General features: G+C 42.8%; 1 protein-coding gene across 2 annotated transcripts in view; it reads right to left on the reverse strand.

Moving 5' to 3' along the window:
* LOC309415234 (protein mono-ADP-ribosyltransferase PARP8-like) overlaps nucleotides 1–22511 on the reverse strand; it is a gene marked incomplete at both ends in the record, with an annotated part of 160073 nt that overhangs the window by 62826 nt on the left and 74736 nt on the right. For both annotated transcript variants that reach the window (XM_082012690.1, XM_082012689.1), the window contains 5 exons: nucleotides 5357–5451; nucleotides 9951–10028; nucleotides 12155–12225; nucleotides 13406–13495; nucleotides 22366–22403. In XM_082012690.1, the coding sequence (XP_081868816.1) occupies nucleotides 5357–5451; nucleotides 9951–10028; nucleotides 12155–12225; nucleotides 13406–13495; nucleotides 22366–22403 (372 nt within the window). The remainder of the gene's footprint in view (nucleotides 1–5356; nucleotides 5452–9950; nucleotides 10029–12154; nucleotides 12226–13405; nucleotides 13496–22365; nucleotides 22404–22511) is intronic.

The following is a 22511-nucleotide window of genomic DNA, read 5'->3' on the forward strand; positions in this document are numbered from 1 at the left end:
CTTTATACTGACGCATGGATGGTAGCAAATGCTCTATGGGGGTGGCTACAGCAATGGAGGCAGAGCAACTGGCAACGCAGAGGCAAGCCCATCTGGGCTGCTGAATTGTGGCAAGATATTGCTGCCCGACTAGAGAATCTGGTCATAAAAGTACGCCATGTAGATGCTCACGTACCCAAGAGTCGGGCCACCGAAGAACATCAAAACAACCATCAGGTGGATCAGGCTGCTAAGATTGAAGTGGCTCAGGTGGATCTGGACTGGCAACATAAGGGTGAATTATTTATAGCTCGGTGGGCCCATGACACCTCAGGCCATCAGGGAAGAGATGCAACATATAGATGGGCTCGGGATCGAGGGGTGGACCTGACCATGGACGCTATTGCACAGGTTATCCATGAATGTGAAACGTGTGCTGCGATCAAACAAGCCAAGCGGTTAAAGCCCCTCTGGTATGAAGGACGATGGTTGAAATACAAATATGGGGAGGCCTGGCAGATTGACTATATCACACTTCCACAAACCCGCCAAGGCAAGCGCTATGTGCTTACCATGGTGGAAGCAACCACCGGATGGCTGGAAACATACCCTGTGCCCCATGCCACTGCCCGGAACACTATCCTGGGCCTTGAAAAGCAAGTCTTATGGCGACATGGCACCCCCGAAAGAATTGAGTCAGACAATGGGACTCATTTCCGAAACAACCTCATAGACACCTGGGCCAAAGAGCATGGCATTGAGTGGGTGTATCATATCCCCTATCATGCACCAGCTTCCAGAAAAATTGAACGATACAACGGACTGTTAAAGACTACACTGAGAGCAATGGGTGGTGGGACATTCAAACATTGGGATAAACATTTAGCCAAAGCCACCTGGTTAGTCAACGCTAGGGGATCTACTAATAGAGCCGGCCCTGCCCAATCAAAACTTCTACGTACTGTAGAAGGGGATAAGTCCCTGTGGTGCATGTGAGAAACATGCTGGGGAAGACAGTCTGGGTTACTCCTGCCTTAGGCAAAGGCAAACCCGTTCGTGGGATTGCCTTTGCCCAGGGACCTGGGTGCACTTGGTGGGTAATGCGGAAGGATGGGGAAGTCCGATGTGTACCTCAAGGAGACTTGATTTTGGGTGAAAACAGTCAATGATTTGAATTGTATTATGTTAATTGTTCAGTATGACATTACTACTATGGCTGCTATCTACCATATCAATGGTATTATAGTAAGAATCACCCAGACTGATGAAGAATGAGCTTCACTGAAACCAAGCAATGTGCAGCAGTGATGGAACCAGAACTGGCTTCAGCAGCTTGCGCCCAACAAATCCCTCGAGACTGACATCTTCGACCTGCAGATCATGGACATGGACCGTGCCAGATGACAATCCAACACCACATACCATCTCCCCTGCCCTGAGAGACTGCTATGATGGATGAAGCCCGGAGTCATGGACTGACTGAACTCCACAGACATTTTAAAGTGATGGCCCATGGACTAAGAAAGTGATATCTGTGTGTATATATTAAAAGACAGGAAGAGTAATAATGAATAATTGGAATGTATTGAAAAGTATAGGACCTGGGCATGACGTAAATGGTATGGAATAAGGGGTGGATACTGTCCTGGTTTCAGCCAGGATAGAGCTGGTTTTCTTCACAGAAGCTAGTGTGAGACTGTGTTTTGGATTTGGGATGAGGAACTGTTGATAATGTGCTGATGTTTTGGGTTGTTGCTGAGCAGTCAAGGACAGTCCAGCTTCTTGTGCTGGCCTGCCAGCAAGCAGGCTGGGGGTGCACGGGAAGCTGGGAGGGGACACAGCCGGGACAGCTGACCCAGACTGGCCAAAGAGATATTCCCTACCATCCGACGTCATGCCCAGCACATAAACTGGAGTTGGCCGGGGGGCGGAAATCGCTGCTCGGGGACGGGCTGTCGATCACTGGGTGGTGAGCAATTGCTGTATTGGGCATCACTTGTTCTTGTACATTCCTTTGTTGGTATTATCATTGTTGTTCCCTTCTTTCTTTCTGTCCTATTAAACCGTGTTTATCTCAACCCACGAGGTTTTTCCTAATTCTCTCCCCCGTCCCACTGTGGAAGGGGGAGTGAGCAAGCGGCTGCGTGGTGCTTAGTTGCCGGCTGGGGCTAAACCATGACAGATGCCAATTTCTACTACAGTGAGCTCAAGGAGATCACAATGCTTCCAATGAAACAGCTGACTCAATAAATTATATGCATTAAAGTTTTTGAAAGGTTACATATAATGTTTCAATTTCAGTAGCCTGAGAGAGCCTATGATCAAGATATGCTCAATTTCATAGTTATCAGTTTGGCAGCTAAATATTTATCTCATTCATTTGCTTGAATGTCTCATTCTTTGCTCACGAGCTAGCAGGGCTCATTGACAGGGGTTTAAACTAGACTTGAAGTGGGGGAGTGGTAATATCAGGCTTGCCCATGACAAGTTGTGGGGTGACACGATAAGGTTAGAGGGATGGGGTGCTAGCGAGGGCCCTCAGCCTGTTGCTCCAAGACATGCTGAGTACACTGGAGCACACTTGAAGTCTTACAGAGATGAGCCAGGGGCTCCCGAGGTAATAGGAAGCAGCAGGGAAACACCAGTGAAAGACCTCAAAGGAATTAAGAGGTGTTCCTCTAAGAGGGTGACACAGCTGACAGCCCAGCTCAAGTGTCTCTACACCAATGCATGCAGCATGGGCAACAAACAGGAGGAGCTGGAAGCCACCATGCTGCTAGAAAGCTATGACCTAGTTGCCATTATTGAAACTTGGTGAGACAAATCCCATGACTGGAGTGCAGCTATCGATGGCTACAGACTGTTCAGAAGGGACAGGCGAGGAAGGAAGGACAGAGGCATTGCCCTCTACATGAAGAAATGGATAGAGTGTGAAGAGCTGTCTCTGAAGAATAGCCACAAGCAGGTGGAAATGGCAGTCAGGTGGAGTCCCTGGAGACTGGAAAAAGGAAAACATTGCATCAATTTTAAAAAAGGTAGCGAGGAGGACCCTGGGAACTATTGACCTATCAGCCTCACCTCTGTGCCTGGGAAGATCATGGAACAGATCCTCCTAGAAGCTATGCTATGGCACATGGAGGACAGGGAGGTGATTCAAGACAGCCAGCATGGCTTCACCAAGGGCAAGTCCTGCCTGACCAACCTAGTGGCCTTCTCTGATGGAGTGACCACATCAGTGGACAAGGGAAGAGCTATGAATGTCATCTATCTGGACTTCTGGATGGTTGCATCCAGAGGGTAGTGGTCAACAGCTCAATATCCAGATGGAGATCAGTGACAAGTGGTGTCCCTCGGGGGTCTGTACTGGGACGAGTACTATTTAGTATCTTCTTCAGTATCATAGACAGTGGGATCGAGTGCATCCTCAGAAAGTTTGCAGATGACACCAAGCTGAGTGGTATGGTTGACATGCCTGAGGGACAGGATGCCATCCAGAGGGACTTGGACAAGCTTGAGGAATGGGCCCATGTGAACCTCATGAGGTTCAACAAGGCCAAGTGCAGGGTCCTGCACCTGGGCTGGGGCAACCCCTGGCATCAATACAGGCTGGGGGATGGAGGGATTGAGAGCAGCCCTGCCAAGAAGGACTTGGGGGTACTGGGGGATGAAAAGCTGGATGTGAGCTGGCAGTGTACGCTCACAGCCCAGAAGGCCAACCATATCCTGGGCTGCATCAAAAGAAGCATGGCCAGCAGGTTGAGGGAGGTGATTCTGCCCCTCTACTCTGCTCTGGTGAGACCCCATCTGGAGTACTGCATCCAGCTCTGGAGCCCTCAGCACAGGAAAGACATGGACCTGTTGGAGCAGGTCCAGAGGAGGGCCACAGAAATGATCAGAGGGATCATGGAACACCTCTCCTATGAAGAAAGGCTGAGAGAGTTGGGGTTGTTCAGCCTGGAGGAAAGAAGGCTCCAGGGAGACCTTATTGCAGCCTTCCAATACTTAAAAGGGGCTTATAAGTAAGATGGGGACAGACTTTTTAGCAGGGCCTGCAGTGACAGGACAAGGGTAGATTCAGACTGGATATAAGGAAGAAATTCTTCACGATGAGGGTGGTGAAACACTGGAACAGGTTGCCCAGAGAGGTGGTAGCTGCCCCATCCCTGGAAACATTCCAGGTCAGGTTGGACGGGGCTCTGAGCAACCTGATCTAGTTGAAGATGTCCCTGCTCACTGCAGGGGGGTTGGACTAGATGACCTTTAAAGGTCCCTTCCAACCCAAACTATTCTATGACTCTATGATTTCCTAAACCCATATACAACTATTTGGATTTCAGTTCCCCAGGTCCTCGAAATGTAATGAATTTCCACTTAGTTTGAAAAGGTATAGTACACCATAGTTGTTGACATGCTCTCTGTGTTCTTAAACTAAAATAACAGAGCTTATTGTTTAGAGGTTATTGGGAATTGTTACTTGCAATATATGTATGTCTAAGGATATTATCTTCACTGTATTTTATTACTTGGTTTGTATGACAACTTTGATATTTTCTTTGAAATACATCTGACAGGTCTGTTTCATTTTGCATACCTGTTATTTTTATGAAATTATGAAGAGTACATAGATGGAAAATGACATTATAAAAGACCTGAGGCATATTAAAAATATCATAAGCTATGTCCTACAGCAGAATCATGCACACTCATATATGCCCAACAGAATTTTTGTGTAATTACTTTTTGCAATCCACCCTTGACTGAGGTTCCACCACTTCCCTTCGTAGGCTACTTTGTTTTCCACAATTAGAAAGCTTTCCTAAAATCTAATCAAATTCTTGTTTGTTGCTAACAAAGCTAGTTTCTTATTGTCTCTCTCATGATGACAATCGAGAACATTTGATCACTCCTCATATCTACAAACAGCTTTATTTTTGAAGAACTAGACAAATCCAATTCCTTGAATCTTTCCCTAAGGAAAAGATTTACTACATCTCTTACCATTCCTCTTGTTCGCCTCCAGGGTAAAAGACAGGATATGATAGAAAACAAGTTTACCAAGGGTTTAGAGTAATGCTGAATAGTAATTTTCAAGAAAATACAGTAGCCTGATCAAATACCGACTGAACTACAGAAGACAATGATGTTTTAGAACAGGCTTCCAGGGTGTGTTCTCAGCATAGCCAGTTGTATCTGTACTCAACCACAAAAAGAAAAAACAAAACCAGCAATATTGCTCACCAGTAGTGCTCCTTTCTTTTGCTACAATATACAGAAATCATCAGAAGATACTTGTGTGTTCACAGTGAGGGAAGGTCCACATGGAAGTCAATCTCCGAAACATTAAAGGTTCCACAATACAAAAGGGTCAGTGACATACCTGAGAGATACTGCATTAGATCCATAGATCTCTCTCACTGCTGTCAAATCAGCTTCCAGCTGTGGGTGCTTGTGAAGTTCTCCATCATAGCTAACCTACCGGAAAAAAAAAAATATTCTAGGAGTTATTATTTCATTACTGGCACCTAATCTAGCCTCTTGAAAGTTCCCCCTGCAAAATATGCTGCATAAAGATTCCTTAATGCTATGCTCAGAAAGGACACTGTTGATAAACTGAAGCACTGAGGTGGTTTAGCTCTCTTAAGCAATGTGATTTGCAAAGCAGGCACTTCTGCATCGAAATTCCATAGGGTCCCACTCTTGTTTGTGGGAAGAGAAGCTGCAAAGGACTCATCCCTCTGTCCTGTCTTGTCCTGGGGTCTGTTCTGGGCCACTTGTGCATTTTAAAACTGGTAAGTAGGAGAAGAACCAGGTCTCCCCAGTCGTAGCATCCCAGACCAACCACTACTGGTCAAAGGCTTGCTCCCTCTTGGTTGTTGTCACACTCTCATACATTTTAGACACAGAATGGCTTGGGCTCAACAAGAGAAGCATGAGACTATACTATATACCAAGTGTTTTGTCATCTAAGTTACATTTTCAACCTATTCATTGGCTGTATTTGACTTTTCTATCTACCAATGCAATTAGATCAAAAAGAAAAATAATTAAAGAGCACTTTTCCATTTTAAGTATTTTACCAGAGAAGATGTAAAGAAACGTGTTTAGGCATCATGCCCATTTTTTAAAATTCTGCATGGAAAGTAGAAACAGTTATGTTAGTACTTACACTATAAAGAAAAATTATGAGCTGGTTTGGTTGGGCTGTATGAAGTCAGAATAATTAATATACTCCTATCTTCTACAAGGATCAAAATACCTTTTTAGACTTGTAACAATCTGTTAAAAGTCTATTACTACTTTCTCTTTAAGCAATATGAGCCTGATTGTGTGAGCCTAATTCTACTTCTTTACACCAATTAGAATGACCATAATTCTACAAAAGTTGATGAACTTCCTAGATTTGGACAGATTCAGAAAGTAGGATTTGTCTTGCACCTTTGACAAATTCAGAGAGCAAAGCACAAAAGTGCAATTTATCCCTTTAGACATATATACATCCTTATACAGGAAATTCTGCTGAGAATTCTTGCTATTGCAGAATCATATCTAACTGCAGTACTGTTTCTTCCATTTGTACATCCAAATCCGTAGGAGACCAGTGCTGTGACACTTTCAGCTCTCATACCTAGAGACGCACTTTTCAATCTAATTAAATAAATTTCAATGGAATTAAAATAATAATCAGCTGATCACTTCTTACATGTGAAAATTAGCAAAGAATAATTTGATTAGACTTAGAATTCTTCAAATATAAGGCACAGAATTCATCAGCACAGCATGGGCATGTATTTATCAGATATATCAGTGACATTCATGACCAGAAGGGTATAAGCCAAGTATCCCTGCCTTGTTTGGGCAGGCATGTCAGAATAATTTCCCAAGTAGAAGAGCACAGGAAGAAAATTTTATTATAATTCTTTTTCGACTTAAGGTAGGAGCAAACCAATCCTTTTTACATGCTCATTACTCAAAGATGAATTCTTTAAAGATGCATCAATAATTGCTGTCCTGCTTCCAAAGAGAGCGCAGCAATCATTTCACAAATCGTGGCTGTGGTTCAACCATCACCTTTGTTGGTGCTAAACCACATTTTTTTAAGCAGTCTTCTGTATCAGTAATAGTACAATACAAAAGGAACACTATGCAGAACATGGAACTGATCAACATAATGCTTTCTCCAATCTGTTTTCTGATGGTAAGAGGTTATGAACTCAAAAAGGAAACAAAGCAGTGTTCTGTCAAATTGTAAGATCACAGTGTGGTATCTTCTATCCCTGAATTAGTGCCACAGACATGCTGATGTACGCAGAGGAGACTGCCAGAGTTTTGTATATCTGCATTTGCAAGTATGTGCTGTAACTGAAGCACAAGAGAGAGGGAGAGAGAGTGCCAAAGGCAGTAGTAGTACTGTTTCAATCTCCTGTTCTCTTTTGCAAATGTAGAAGATAGAGACTCAAAGTAAGAATTAACAAAGAGTCTCAGAGAAAGTGAATATAAAAGCTAAAAAAATCTGATAGCTTTGCTATGTCTGAAGGGTTTGTGTTTAGAAAGTCTCAATTTTTAATCTGAGACCTGATTCAGATTATGTTGTCCCACATAATGACCCATTGAAAATCAGTAGGACTTAGGCTATTGAATCATTTAGATACTTTAAAGTATTTATCCATTAAATCCTTAGGGAGGATTACAACAAGCAGGTGCCTAGGAAGCAGATACAAACATTTAATTTATGACCAAGAGGTCATATCTTGTTCACTGCCCATCAAATGCCATTTCTCATTTTCCTTGTTTAATCATCAGTTGGTCTCATCTTTCCAGCTGTAACCACTTAGAAATGTTAGAATTATCCTTGACCTCCACCTTTTCCAAGTGTATTGCACACAATTACACTAGCATCTATTCTCTCTAGTTGCTAAAGTTACCATTTTTGTCCCCTTTCTCTGTGGGCACAGCACACATTTGTATCAAACGAAGCAGCTTACCTTACTGGTTTCCCACATATACAGTCAACTACTTTGTTTTTCCAATACACCTAGTGCTCACTTAACTCTTACAATCAATTTCTTTGAAAAAGGACTGTTCTTTTTATCTCTCAAGGGACTTTGCTCATTATCTGATTTCCTATTTATTTACCAAGTCCTCAATCATTTTTTTTAAATTCTTCTTTAGAATTTTGTCATTTTGACCATGAAATTTTAAATTAAAAATTTCCTTTTTTCTCTCTTGTTAAATATACTTTCTGTGATGTCTTTGGGTTTTTTGTTTTTTCTCCTTATTATGCTTTTTGAGTATTCTATACTCAAGACATTCAGAGTCATCTGATATTTTATTTTTATTGCTGATTTAATTGTAACTTTACTGCTTTTTTTCCAGTTATCATTCCTTCAATTAAATGTACTACCTTAAAAAATGACAATGCAATATTAGTGTAGTTTCCACTTCAAATATAAGGCAACTAAATTCTAACCAGTATTTCCTATTACACAGCTCTTTTACACCTTGCAAAATGATTTACTGCGCTCTGTGTTCATATCGCATAGGCAGTGTTAATATTTATTCATTCATTTGGGCACTGGCTGGCATCCTTTACTAAATGTATTTGTGCTGGTTCAAGAAGCACTCTCAACTGTTTGCTGCCTTTTCCTTCACCTTAAGGTTACTGCCCTTTCTGCAGATTTGAAAAATGAAGCCAGTACACACAACTCATCACTACAGGGCAAAATCAGAAGATTTTTCTTTTCAGGCAAATTAAAATAAGACATCACTCTTTGCACTGAAGTATGCGTACACAGTCCTTCCCAGTTATCCACAGGGCCGTAGGAGTCAGCAGCTGAAGGGAGGCATTTCCTGCAGTCATTTCTAAAGTGAACATGAGTCAATACCCCATATGTCAGTTATTTTCTGACACTGAAAATACATTCTTTCAGTTCTAGTTTCAATATCACTTTTAATAGCTTTTTAGGGGCATGCTTTTTTTTAGAATAAAGCACCTCAACATGTATTTTGTGTTCAAACCCCATCACGCTGTTGGCTCTGCAAGAGAAGAGGCTCGGTGATGTCCTGCTCAACAGCATCCAACGCTCTCTGCACTGACCCAATCAGTTGGCACTGCTGGCACACTCCTGCAGCCTCGGTTCTGCACACCCAGGGCACAGATGGTTTCAGTCTGAAGGCTGAGGCAGTGACAACTTTCATAAACAGCGACCATAATTCATTAAAATGTTCATCAAAATAAACAGTTCTAATAACATGAGTGAGGAATGATTCCTTTGGGGCAATAGACTAAAAAGATAAGAAAAATCTGAATAAAGAGACTAGCAGCGTGAAGCACTCTATTGACATTGTAAAAGGAAAAGATATGAAGAGATTTTATTTCCCAACACATAAGACGATGTAATAATAACTAATTCTGCTGAGGGAACAAGAAGTAAAGACACAGAGCAGTACATTAATCTAAAAATATGCAGCATTTTTCAAGGTGAATTTAACTGTAGAGCTCAGAAAAACAATGGACTATTGCCTAGGTCAAAATTGTTTTGTAACAAACTTTTTACCATTAAATTCCAGTGCTCTTGACTACAAAATGGCAGTCCTCCAGAAGGAAACAGATTTGAATCCAGCCTGACTTCCCATTTTTATCAATAATGGGATATGCTTTAAAGAGTGAATATCTATTTCCTGGAAGTAAGCAACTGGCTTCTATTTTCAAATGTCCTGAAGAGCACTTGGTTTTTCTATTCTTACAGCTTTACAACTGTAGAAAAAACTTATCTTATTTTCAATTTGATATAATTATACAGTATAACATATTCAATACTTCTACTACAAAATACTACATATTATACACATGGCATTCTATTCTATGTTAAATAAACATAAGAAATTAATTATCATAAATTTATAATGGAATTAACCACAGAAGCTTTCAAATATTAATTTCTTGAAACTTGTGCAAAAATATCCTCCATTACCTGTCCTCCATAATAAAATTCCTCAGAGTCATTATCTCCTTCAGAGTCTTCTTCAACTGTGCTGTTGTGCTGTGACTCCTTAATGGAAAAGGAAAGTTAACAATGATACAAGCATTTATAGTTCTAATTATAACTACAGTAATTATGTTTTTACAAAGAAGCTCTAAGCACCCTTTATTAAGAGATCTCAGACAAAACAAGCACCCACTAACTAGATACATAAAAACACCCTGAATATATGTTGGAGAAATAATACTTTGTCTAGGTACAGACACAGTGTGGTATTTTATGGAATTGGAGAATTCAGTAGACTATGCAGGGATACTTCACTCTGTACTTCTGCTAAACAAAGCATAATTTACCCACCAAGAGAGGTTCTGGACTTAATTCATTTGGCATTTCAGTGACCTAAAAAGAATTTACTTTACTTTATTCTGGTAAATCAGATTCTAATAGTTTAAGGAAATAATTCAAGCCTGAGCATGGAATCTCTTAAGTTCCTTTCTGTGAAAAACTCTGACACACTGCTGCTTAATTATTGCTTTTAACAGAAGTATCAGCCTGTTGCCAGAAAAGTTCAAATAAACTCATAATAATAATAAAATCATAATTCTTCAACCTGAACGTGATGTATTTATTGTATATTTTTTATTTATGTCCTGCACAGAACTACCATAATGGAATAGAAATCAGGGAAGTTGGACTAGATAAACTTGAAAGGTCCCTTCCAACCCAAACTATCCTATGATTCTACGATTCTATGTATGAATCAAAGATTAGAAGTTACCCCTAAATCCCATATATTCATAAATGTCAAATATAGTCTTATCACCAATTTCTATGGTCAGACATTCTAATCCCATTTCCTTACCTTTGTCTCTAAATTTACTGTATGTATACATAGAACAAAAATTGTATTTCAGATGATTTCATGGCAATTTTCTAAGATGAGGCATAATAATAATTTCTGCTTCTACTTTACTGAAAAGAAACAAAGTGACTTTGGTTGTCTTTTTTATAATAAACTTAGCTCAAGGGGAAGTCTGTGTTGAAAGAGAACTCAACTGAACAAAAATTCAATGCAAAGCAAAGAGAACAAACTCTCATACTACAATAGTGACAAACCCATCCTATTCTAACCAAAACCTCTAACTGTCTAGACAACATAAATGGTCAGTCTTTTATTTAAAGGCTTTTTTCAGTACTTTCATACTTAAGTACCTCATTCAACTGGAAAAATAAATAAAAGCTCAAACTCTGTCCCATAGAAGTTAACTGTATCTCAGGCTTTTAATCAAAAGGGTAAATTCTTATTGTGCTTGAATTTCTAATGTTTACAGAGCACTGAATACAATTATGAGGCAGCCGAAGCAAAATATTTCCAGTGCAGCTTTTTACATCAAATTAGGTTTCATCTACAAAAAACCGAACCATATCCATTATCGTATCTGAGCATGCTTTTCCAGGATCAAATACAAATGGGAGCCTAAAAAGCAGTAGTCAAGAAACAAGTATTCCAAACAAAGCAACCACCCTTACCAAAGGAAGTCTAAGTCAAGCACTTGAATTCTCAATACATTGCTCAATTTCTTTCTTTGGGTGGGAGCCTATGTGGTACTTTCTTTGAGCTCACAACACTGTCAACACCTGTATACCTTACACTAGTGCCACTCCTTTCTTGAGTTAATGTCTCAGTGAGACTGGTCAGAGACCCATGCCAGAGGTACAGCACAAATACAGCTGTGACTGGAAGGACTTAATACTCCAGATGCTACTTATGGTGAATAGTGTCATGCAGAGGTCCAGAGACTCCAGCAGGACTGCTGTAGGCCACATGAAGAAGCAATGAGCTAATAAATGGGATGTGGTCCTATGTGCAAGACTAGGTTAAAAGGTAATGGCATCGTGATCTACTTCTCCAGGAGAGCTGTATTTTTAGGGCAGACAAGGTCTATGCCACCACTGAACAAAAAATAAAATAAAACGTCAAAACCATATCTCATAGGATGGGAGCATTCCTATCCCAAGTGATTCACCAGTTAATCCATGTATGAAACCCAGAGAACTACACTCACAAAATGTGTAAACCTACAGTTTGGGTAAGCATAGATTTGATAGGAAATCTATGGTAAATATTCATATTTTATTATTTTCTGTTGTTTCTTAAAATAACTTGTTAAAATATACATACAAGAAATACATACCTCTCCATTCTCCCTCTGTAATTTTGATTTTATGGATAAGCAATAGTTGACATCACTGGTTTTTCTTAATGCTTAAAAGAAATGGGAAAATAGGGAACATATGTGAAAAATGTGAAACAATTTTGCATATGCAGACTTGAAATACTTGGAGTAGTAGAACAAATAAGGAACAAAAAGTTACAGATATGAAAAGCACCAGAGAGTTTACAATACAACAGTCTAAAATTAAGAAGGCCAAACATCTCAGAAGACACATATTTTTAATTGTGAAATGAAACTCAGCTGGTCCATCCAGGAGATTTGTTTTTCCCATTTTGTAATTTACACTTCCGTGCCATTCGTTAATTTTGTATACTACATAAAAGAAAAAAATTCAAAATCCCTCAGCAAAACTGAATCAGATAATCTTCTATATAAGATTTAGGTTTTTATTCTATTTTAAATTACAGGCTTTATTTCTTTTTAAATTACAGAAATGTTTGCAAGTAAAATTTATCTTAAACTTCTTACTATAATGGCCAGTTTTTGTTTGGGTGCTACTCCACTGACTTAAATAAAATAATAAAATTATTTTTTATTTACATCAGTATAAATGAGATCAGAGACTGAAGAACATAATGGTTTTCCAGATAAATTCAAAGTAATTCTGCGTTATGCAAAAAAAGCCCTAAAGTATTGTAATACTAAAGAGTTTGCAAAAAGTCAAGTGTTCCTACCTGAAGAATTGCCAGAATTAAGGCTGCTCTATGCAATTTCTCCTGCAGTCTGAAATCATCAGGGAATTTGGCTGCTAAAATCTAAAAAAATCTCTATGGAGTATGCACAAATCTTGTTTATATATTGTATAAATGTGCCTAGATGTCTGAAAAGCATGCCCTTTCATTGATCAAATACTTTTTGAAGGTATGGAAATAATTTCAAATGAAGAGGTTCCCAAAATCACTGGGGAAAAAAAAAATATTTTTTCTATAGTCTAATTTAGTGAAACAGCTGAACCATTTTGTTTGAAATTTCCTGAAATAATTCACCAGAGGCAATGGTAGTTATACTGTTTCATCCCCAATGGTGAAGATTTAGTGAAGTTTTAAGCAAGTGGGCAGATTTCTGTTCTGAAATGTAGGACAATTTACTACAGCAAGACTGTGAGAAAATAGCAAACTGTACAAACATTAACATATCTCCCTTTAAGTACAGGCAACGCCTTTCCTCACAAAACATGAACTTGATGAAACACTCAGGACATAAGATTACCTGTAGCGATTTGGTGGAAAATTACTGGAATTGGCTCTGTTGTAACTAACACATCTTCATTGTTATCAGAACTGGAAACATAAGTGTTATCTACAAAAGAAAAACACCTTGCATGGTGAAGTCCAATTGTGCTCTGCCAGCCCCTTCTAACGTTGCCCATCCCACCCTTGTACCATAAGGAACCACTTCCCACGTGGTTAGGGAAGCCCAGCACTGTCATCTTCCCGGTGTGTTTTTTGTTGAGATTGCTAATGAAAAGAAAAATACCAAAAGGATGGAAGATTTGGACCCAAATTTTATAAAAGCAAATCCCTGGAGTCCAATGTCTTGGCTTTCAGGAATCACACCAAGTGCTGTTCTGAACTGTACCACAAGGCTTATGGGGGTTTGAGCCAAGCTTTTCCAAAATGAAGACTTATTCTATGCTTTTTGTCATGCCTGACGCTAAAACTCAAGCTAGGTCTGATGTGCAGAGTGAAGGCTGCATTCAGAGCTGGGTGTTAACAGCCCACAATGCAAAATACCTGTGCCTCTTTGCCTAGCCACATAAAGGATGTTTCAAGTATCTTCTAACCAGTGTATAACCTTTCTTGTGCCTAATTCAGGAGAAAAAAAAAAAATCATCTTTCCTCCCACTTAACAAAAACTTTAGGTATGGATATAAATATGGAAAGCCTATTCCAAACTTTCTTACAAAATGTGGAGATTAGGCTGTGATTTTCTTTTTTCTTTCCAGCCAAATGTTTAGTAACAACAAACAAGGAGCAGCAAGCTTTTATGTAGTATCTGCAGAAGCTTATTTTGCATTAATTGCTGAACTGCCTATGAAAGTAATAAGATTTTGTTTACTACTGATCTGGGCTGAATTGAAACGTATGCTCTAGAGCAGAAAGGCTGACAAGATAATAGCAGATAAAGAGACAAATAAAAGAACTGAAACAAGGACTCGATCTATCATAATTTTGAACACTCCAGTCCCACATCAGCAAAGTGCATGAACTCACACATAATTTTAAGCACACTGCTGCAATCTCAAAGCCTTTGACCACAGTGCTTCCAGTGAAATGTTAAAAATGTTAACATTAATTGATCGGTAAATTCAGCAATATTATTATTTGTATTACAGTGGTTCTTAGAAGCCTGTATCCAGATGAAGCCCTGGCGCTGCCACCCCTTTCTCACACAGGGCTGCCTTTGCAGACTAGCAGCTGCACTGCCACACACAGACAGGTGTGTGGGACTTTCCCAGTCCACCGCCTGTGAAACAGCCTGACACATTCACACAGATCTACTGAGTCTGATGCTATCCCACACCTTCACCTACTTCTACTCCTGCACTATCCCATGAGTTCAGCTCAACAAACACATATTGCAAGCAGGCAATTGCTGCAGGAGGCTGACACCACTTTTCCCTGAGCACTGCACTCCAGTGGGCACAGCAACCTGCTCCACCTGCTCGGTTTGTGTCTGCTCAGCTACGCACTTGGTACAGGGATGTGTTTTAGAGACACAGCATTGTGCTAATAAAACAGGGTCCCTCCAGCCATCTTTGCCAGCATTCACTCCTTCTCCCACTTTTGACTATCAGCAGGACACACTGTAAACTATGCCTCTGGGACAGCTGCATCTCACCCTCTCCACAAACCCCTGCCTTGCCTCTATTTGCATGCTCCACCTTGCTGCCATCATTTCAGTGTCAGCCTCACCATACTCAATGGCTCTGGGTATACAACACACGCCCGTTCTTTTCCCAGGTTTGGGAGTGTAATTTACTGGTATAGAGTCTAATGAGCTAGAAGAACTGAGGTCAGAGTTTCACTCTAAATATACCTAACACCATATATATGGAAGGGAGAAAGGAAATCCATGTGCTAGAACTTATTGCTGTATGAAAAAGTAGGAAAAACAACAATATGTGCCATACAGAATATACAATTATCAAGATATACATACATGGATTTTAATTATATTTTTGTCAATTGTTTGTCATTCTTTCTTGGCAGCTGGATAATATACTTCTCACTGACAAGTTTTTGTATTCCTTTTCTATTTGGCAACCACTGCAGGTTTTTTTCTTTCATTCCATCACTCTAATAAAACCTGAAATTGAGATACTGGGTTTGGTTTGCTTTCTTCAACATGCAGTTTCTACCACACTACACCTAGGAATACCTCTTAAGTGGAGTCTGCCTGGACCTTTGCGCAGTAGAAAAGGACCTGGGGGTGCTGGTTGACAGCCGGCTGAACACGAGCCAGTGGCGTGCCCAGGTGGCCAAGAAGGCCAACAGCAGCCTGAACTGTATCAGTGTGGCCAGCAGGAGCAGGGAAGTGATTGTGCCCCTGTACTCGGCACTGGTGAGGCTGCACCTCGAATACTGTGTTCAGTTTTGGGCCCCTCACTACAAGAAGGACAGCGAGTTGCTAGAGCATGTCCGGAGACAGGCAATGAAGCCGGTGAGGAGTCTGGAGAACAAGTCCTATGAGGAGCAGCTGACTGAACTGGGGTTGTTTAGTCTGGAGAAGAGGAGGCTGAGGGGAGACCTTATCGCTCTCTACAACTACCTGAAAGGGTGTTGTGGTGACATGGATGTTGGTCTCTTCTCCCAAGTAACTAGCGATAGGACGAGAGGAAACGGCTTCAAGTTGTTCCAGGGGAGGTTTAGATTGGATATTAGGAAAAATTTCTTTACTGAGACAGTGGTCAAACATCGGAACAGGCTGCCCAGGGAGGTGGTAAAGTCACTATTGTGGAGTAATCGCTGAGGGGTACTTTGGAAATTTACCCTCTAAGAACAGCCTTGAAACCAGATGGAACGTAGCACTCGTACAACGGGTCTATGCCATGGAGATTCCCTGGACGGCCTTGGATGTTGGCAACAAAAGGGGCACCTGGTGTGCTGACTCTGGGAGAGATTACATGGAGGGTGGAGCGGAGTGGAGACATCGCGGCCACACTCTGTGAACAGGGGAGTTTAGGGATGCACAGGATGTACATTGATAAGCTGCGCTTGCGATGCCCTGGGTCAAGGACCTGTCAACTTTGATGAAGTGCTGTACTTAGAGTGAACTTTGCTAATTATAATATCATTATAATACTAAAACGCACACCCCTCTCAACAGTTACCACCCTCCCAAGGTGCGACCCCTCCTCAATGAGCGTGCGCACTGAATTTTTCCTAGTCTGTACCTTTAAACGCGAAGCGAGAGAATTCTGCACCAATCCTGATAAAGGTATGTATGACTAGAGTCACTCAAGCTCCACCTGCAAAGTAAAATGCTATAAAATAGTGTTTTACGAGCTGGATGTTAGGGAAGATACCATCTTCCTGTACTATTCTAACTTCTGGGATCAGTTGACGGGCTGAGCGTCTCTTCCCCCCCATCAGGACACCGTTGGGTAAGATTCGAACACTTGGTCATACCAAGTGCCTCCCCGGGAAACTTAGAAATCTCTATATAGAGTCACTTTACATCTTTTAACGCATTTATAGCCAAGTAGTGTTACTCATATTTTTGGCATTTGCACATCCTTTGTATGCAGTGAATTTATCACCGGCAATCCAAAGAACCTGTGTATCTGTTGCTTCAATAAATCGCACTATTGATTGACTCAGACGTGTGTGTGTTGTCCCTGAATGCGACCGTACCTCTGAGTGCGGCCGTGTGAGTTCAGGTGTCCGGCTGAGCAGGTAGTGTGATGTTAGTAGTGCATCCGGACCCGTGATAGTCCAACAAAGGTGTTGGGCGCGACCGGACTACTAACGCTGACTTTGGGCATCACTCAGAACCTAAGCTCAGCCGCCCCCAGTCCCTCTGATATCTGAGGATCGACTGGAAAGCAAGAGGGTTTAGTTTCTGCCAAATTGCTCTGCCTCTTAACGCAACAACTATCACGGGAAGTGTTCAAAAAACGTGTAGACATGGCACTTCAGGACATGGTTTAGGGGGCATGGCGGTGTCCACTGAAGAATGTCCAGCCTTCCTGGACCCTTCTGCCCTTCAAGACTGTCTCCCAAGGGACTCTCTCAACCAGTGACATGAACAGGCCAAAGTCTGCCCTCCGGAGGTCCATGGTAGCAGTTTTGCTGACCCCTCTCCTTACCTCACCAAGAATCAAGAATTCTATCATTTTGTGGTCGCTAAGCCCAAGACGGCCTCTGACCATCACATCTCCTACCAGTCCTTCACTGTTCGTAAACAGCAGGTCAAGCGAGGCACCTCCCCTGGTGGGCTCACTCACCAGCTGTGTCCAGGAAGTTATCCTCCACACACTCCAGGAACCTCCTAGACTGTTTCCTCTCTGCTGTCTTATACTTCCAGCTGATGTCCGGTAAGTTGAAGTCTCCCACAAGAACAAGGGCTAGCAATTGTGAGACTTCCGCCAGCTGCTTGTGGAATTCTTCATCAGTCTCTTTGTCCTGGTTGGGTGTTCTATAACAGACTCACAGCAGGATATCTGCCTTCTTGGCCTTTCCCCTCATCCCTACCCATAAGCACTCGACCTTGTCATCACAATCGTTGATTTCTATACAATCAAAACACTACCTAACACACAGAGCCACCCCACCTCCTCTCCTTCCATGCCTATCCCTTCTGAAGAGCTTATAGCCATCCACTGCAGCACTCCAGTCATGAGAGTCATCCCACCATGTTTCTGTGATGAGAACCGTCATAGCTGTCCTGCTGCACAATGACTTCCAGCTCCTCCTGTTTGGTGCCCATGCTGCATGCATTGGTGTAGATGCACTTGAGCTGGGCTATCAGTTTCACCCCCAACTCCGGCATGTCACCCCTAGGCTCATCTCTAATGATCCTGGTTTTATCCCCTTCCCCCTTCGAATCTAGTTTAAAGCCCTCTCAATGTGGCCTGCCAACTCATAAGCAAGAATCTTTTTGCCCCTTGGAGACAGTTGCACTCCATCTGCTGCCAGCAGGCCCGGTGCTGTGTAAACCACCCCATGGTCAAAAAAAACCCAAAATTCTGCCGACAGCACCAGCTTCTGAGCCACATGTTAACCAGGTGTGTTTTCCTGTTCCTTTCAGTGTTCCTCCCTGCCACTGAAGGGATTGACAAAAACACTACCTATACTCCTGCTCCATCGACCAGTCGCCCCAGCACTCTGAAGTCCCTTTCAATTGCTTTTAGCCTTCATAGCACAACCTCGTCATTGCCAACCTGCATGACTAACACCAGTTAGTAATCAGTGGGACAAACCAGACCAGGGAGTTTCCTGGGCTGACTCACCCTAGGCAACCCCCTGGATGGGCTTTCATCAATATTCTCATGTGCCTGGCCCTTAAGTTCCAGAGTCCCATATCTGTTGTGTAAGGGCAGCTGGGACGGTCAGGGAGGCCAGGAGGGGATTTGCCCTCCACCCCAAGCAGGGACCTGCTTCCATTCCCCTCATCTCTTAGGTCCCCTCCTTCTTCCCAGCAGCAAGAGGGCAGGGGATCCCCTGTTGCTTATGGAGCCTCTATCTGCTGCCTCTGCCTCAGGGACAGCAGGGTGTGGCTCCACCAATCTGTCTCTCTCTCATACTCCCTGATGCTCCTCAGCCTCTCCACTGCCTCTTTCAGCTCTGCCACCAGGTTTAGCAGATCATTCACCTGGTCACACCACACACAGGTGTTGTCTCTGCTGCCCTCCGGCACAAGTGACAGGCTCAGGCACTCCCTGCAGCCAGACACCTGGACAGCCACGTGCTTGAGTGGGAGCTCTGTCTGGGTCACCACATTCCTTCTGGCCACGGCTTTCAGCCCAGTGGAGACCATAGCTGGGCCTCTTCTGGGAGGACGATGACCACTCGTCAAGAGAGCCTCTAGTGCCGGGAGAGGAACTGCACCCTGCCCGCATGCCTTCCCTGCGCGAACTGACGTGCCATATCCGGGCCACCCACGCTCCCTGGGGCTCCTCTTGTGCGTGAGGAGCTTTGGCCTCCGCCGCTCTAGGTCCCGCCCATGCTGAGTCAGAGCTGCCGCTCGTCAGGAGCCCGCTCTGCAGGCTCGGGGAGGGGGGGCTGGGGCACCCGCTCTCTCCCTGCGCTTTCCCCTTCGCGGTTTTGCCGCTTTAGGAAGCGATCCTCCGCTCCGGAGCCCTTCGCCTCGGTGGCTTCGCCTTCCTAACACACTAAACACCTCTTCATCACAAAGCAAACATACATACTGCAAAAGCTTGAGATATGAATGAAATCAGCTCTTCCAAATGCTTGAAGGGTTAGTTTTTTAATTAGTAAACATCTACAGTTGGTTTATACACACACCCCCCTCCCCCCCCCAGTTAGCTACAGTTCTATCTGGCTTTAAAATACAGGGGGTGATGGCAGATAATATTCGTTAGGTTTTAGAGCTATAAGGCAACTTTGAGGTCTGTCAGTCAGAAGAGTTTGCCAGGGGATGAGATATTATGTGCTGTGGGAGTAACTGCTGGTTCAGTGCTCCAGCTTGCCATTTAGTTTAGGGGTTCATAGAGATCAAGTTCAGTGCCTTCATAATAGCTTAATCCCTGAAATGAATAAATCTATTACTGATGTTTAATAAAACAAACTGTTAATAAAATATAATGCAGATTTTTTTCAATTATTTGTCCCTCCTTTCATTGTCAGGTCAATGGAATAATCAGTGAATTAATTTATCACTGCTATGACTGTGTATTTTATGAATTTCAGTTTCTCTGCTTACTACATGTTGAATAGATTATTTTTAGTAGCAGTTTTTCCTCCAGTTTTTACTGGTGAAGAAAAATATCTCTCTCAAAGGTTGTGAGCATTCTTTCACATAATGCACTGTATATAGCATCACTGCTGATGTTGATTTCTCTCTGCATCTGCTTCAGACACTCTGGTGTTTTGAACATAGTCTACTCCTGCTTATCAGTAAAGAAGATCAGACTCACTTCTTTAGAGATTCTAAAAGAAACAAGAAATATTTCTTTTAGAAATACTACAGAGATGTTGCGGATAATGATCATAAAAGGCCAGAAGGTTTCATACCATTCATGGTACATACACTATTAAATATTCCCAGATGCAAAATACACAATGTGGTGCAATCCAACAGTACTACCATGTACCTTTACTTGCACAGTGCCTGTCTGCCCTCACCCTTGCTTCCCTCTCCTGCTTCTGCTAACCTCTGTGCCACCTGAAGTATCTGTGCAGTCTCTTTGTGAAGGAAATCAGGGAAACAAGCTAGCTGAAAACTAGCTTTTGCTCTTTCCTGGTTGTCTTTAATATGGATAATTCCCCTTGTCTGGGTTGGCCACATGGTAACACAAATGCTTTTGCCAACCCAGCTCAGGGTATGACAGGGAGGCAGAGCTGAGCATCCGGGAAAAGCTTTGCAAGCTTATGTTACCCATACACAAACCCTTGGCTGCAACAGACCCCGAGAAGCATCAACACACAATCCATAGGCTTAACTTTAAGAATGTGAGTAGTCTCATTGAAGTCTAAAACAGAAGTGCTTTGCGAGCCCTGTGCCAGACTGTGCAGCCTCTTGAAAGATCAAGCTTTATCTACCATGGCAAAGAGAAGCTGGGCGCTTTCTCACTCCCATCACCGTTGGCTTCAGACACTGAAAGCATCACAAGCTCCAGTCTCTGTAAACTTGTGAACCAGGATTTCTCACCATGACCCAGTGTACTGGGTTTGAGTGGCAAGGTTTTGGTAGCAGGGAGGGGGCTGCAGGGGTGGCTTCTGAGAGAAGCTGCTAGAAGCTTCCCCTATGTCCAATAGAGCCAATGCCAGCTGGCTCCAAGATGGACCCACCGCTGGCCAAGGCTGAGCCAATCAGTGATGGTGGTAGCGCCTCTGTGATAACATATTTAAGAAGGGGGAAAACACTGCTGTGCAACATCAGCTGGGAGAGAGGAGAGAGAATATGTGAGAGAAAAAACTCTGCAGGCACTAAGGTTAGTGAAGAAGGAGGGGAAGGAGGCGCTCCAGGCGCTGGAGCAGAGATCCCCCTGCAGCCTGTGGTGAAGACCATGGTGAGGCAGGCTGTCCCCTTGCGGCCCATGGAGGTTAACGGTGGAGCAGATATCCACCTGCAGCCCATGGAGGACCCCACGCCCGAGCAGGTGGATGCCTGAAGGAGGCTGTGACCCTGTGGGAAGCCTGCGCTGGAGGAAGCTCCTGGCAGGACCTATGGACCCATGGAGAGAGGAGCCCAGGCTGGAGCAGGTTTGCTGGCAGGACTTGTGACCCTGTGGGAGACCCACGCTGGAGCAGTCTGTTCCTGAAGGACTGCACCCTGTGGAAGAGACCCAGGCTGGAGCAGTTTGTGAAGAACTGCAGCCTGTGGGAAGTACTCACATTGGAGAAGTTTGTGGAGGACTGTCTCCCGTGGGAGGGACCCTACGCTGGAGCAGGGGAAGAGTGCGAGGAGTCCACCCCGTGAGGAGGAAGGAGTGGCAGAAACAACATGTGATGAACTAACCACAACCCCTATTCCTTGTCCCCCTGCACCGCTTGGGGGGAGAAGGTAGAGAAAATCAGGAGTGAAGTTGAGCCTGGGAAGAAGGAAGGGTGAGGGGTTTTAAGATTTAGTTTTAGTTCTCATTACCCTACTCTGCTTTGATTGACAATAAATTAAATTAATTTTTCCCCAAGTTGAGTCTGTTTTGCCCATGATGGTAATTGCTGAGTGATCTCTCCCTGTCCTTTTCTAGACCCACAAGTTTTTTGTTATATTTTCTGTCCCCTGTACAGCTGAGGGGAGTGATAGATCAGTTTTGGTGGACACCTGGCATCCAGCCAGGGTCAACCCACCACCACCACACCCACTTGATAAATGGTGCCTGAAAAGGAGAAATTACTGTGAAAATAATCTAACTAATGGAAAATGATTAGCACAAGGATGCACCTGGAAGACATTAACACCCTTTCAAATATTCTCATCTGAATATTACAAATTGCAGTAACATGCATACAAGTGTCATGGATAAGAACTTTGCACTGTACCTGGGTAATCCTCAGAGACATGCACTGAGTAGGATACACTGTAAAAAGAAAAAAAAGGAAACAACAGAATTAATAACAGCAACATTAACTGCTGGCATAAGATTCTTTTCTTATTCCTGTGTTATTTTATGTTTATTTATAGGTTC

This window comes from Phaethon aethereus (assembly GCF_964289735.1).
Source record: "Phaethon aethereus genome assembly, chromosome: W".
Taxonomy (NCBI): Eukaryota; Metazoa; Chordata; class Aves; order Phaethontiformes; family Phaethontidae; genus Phaethon; species Phaethon aethereus.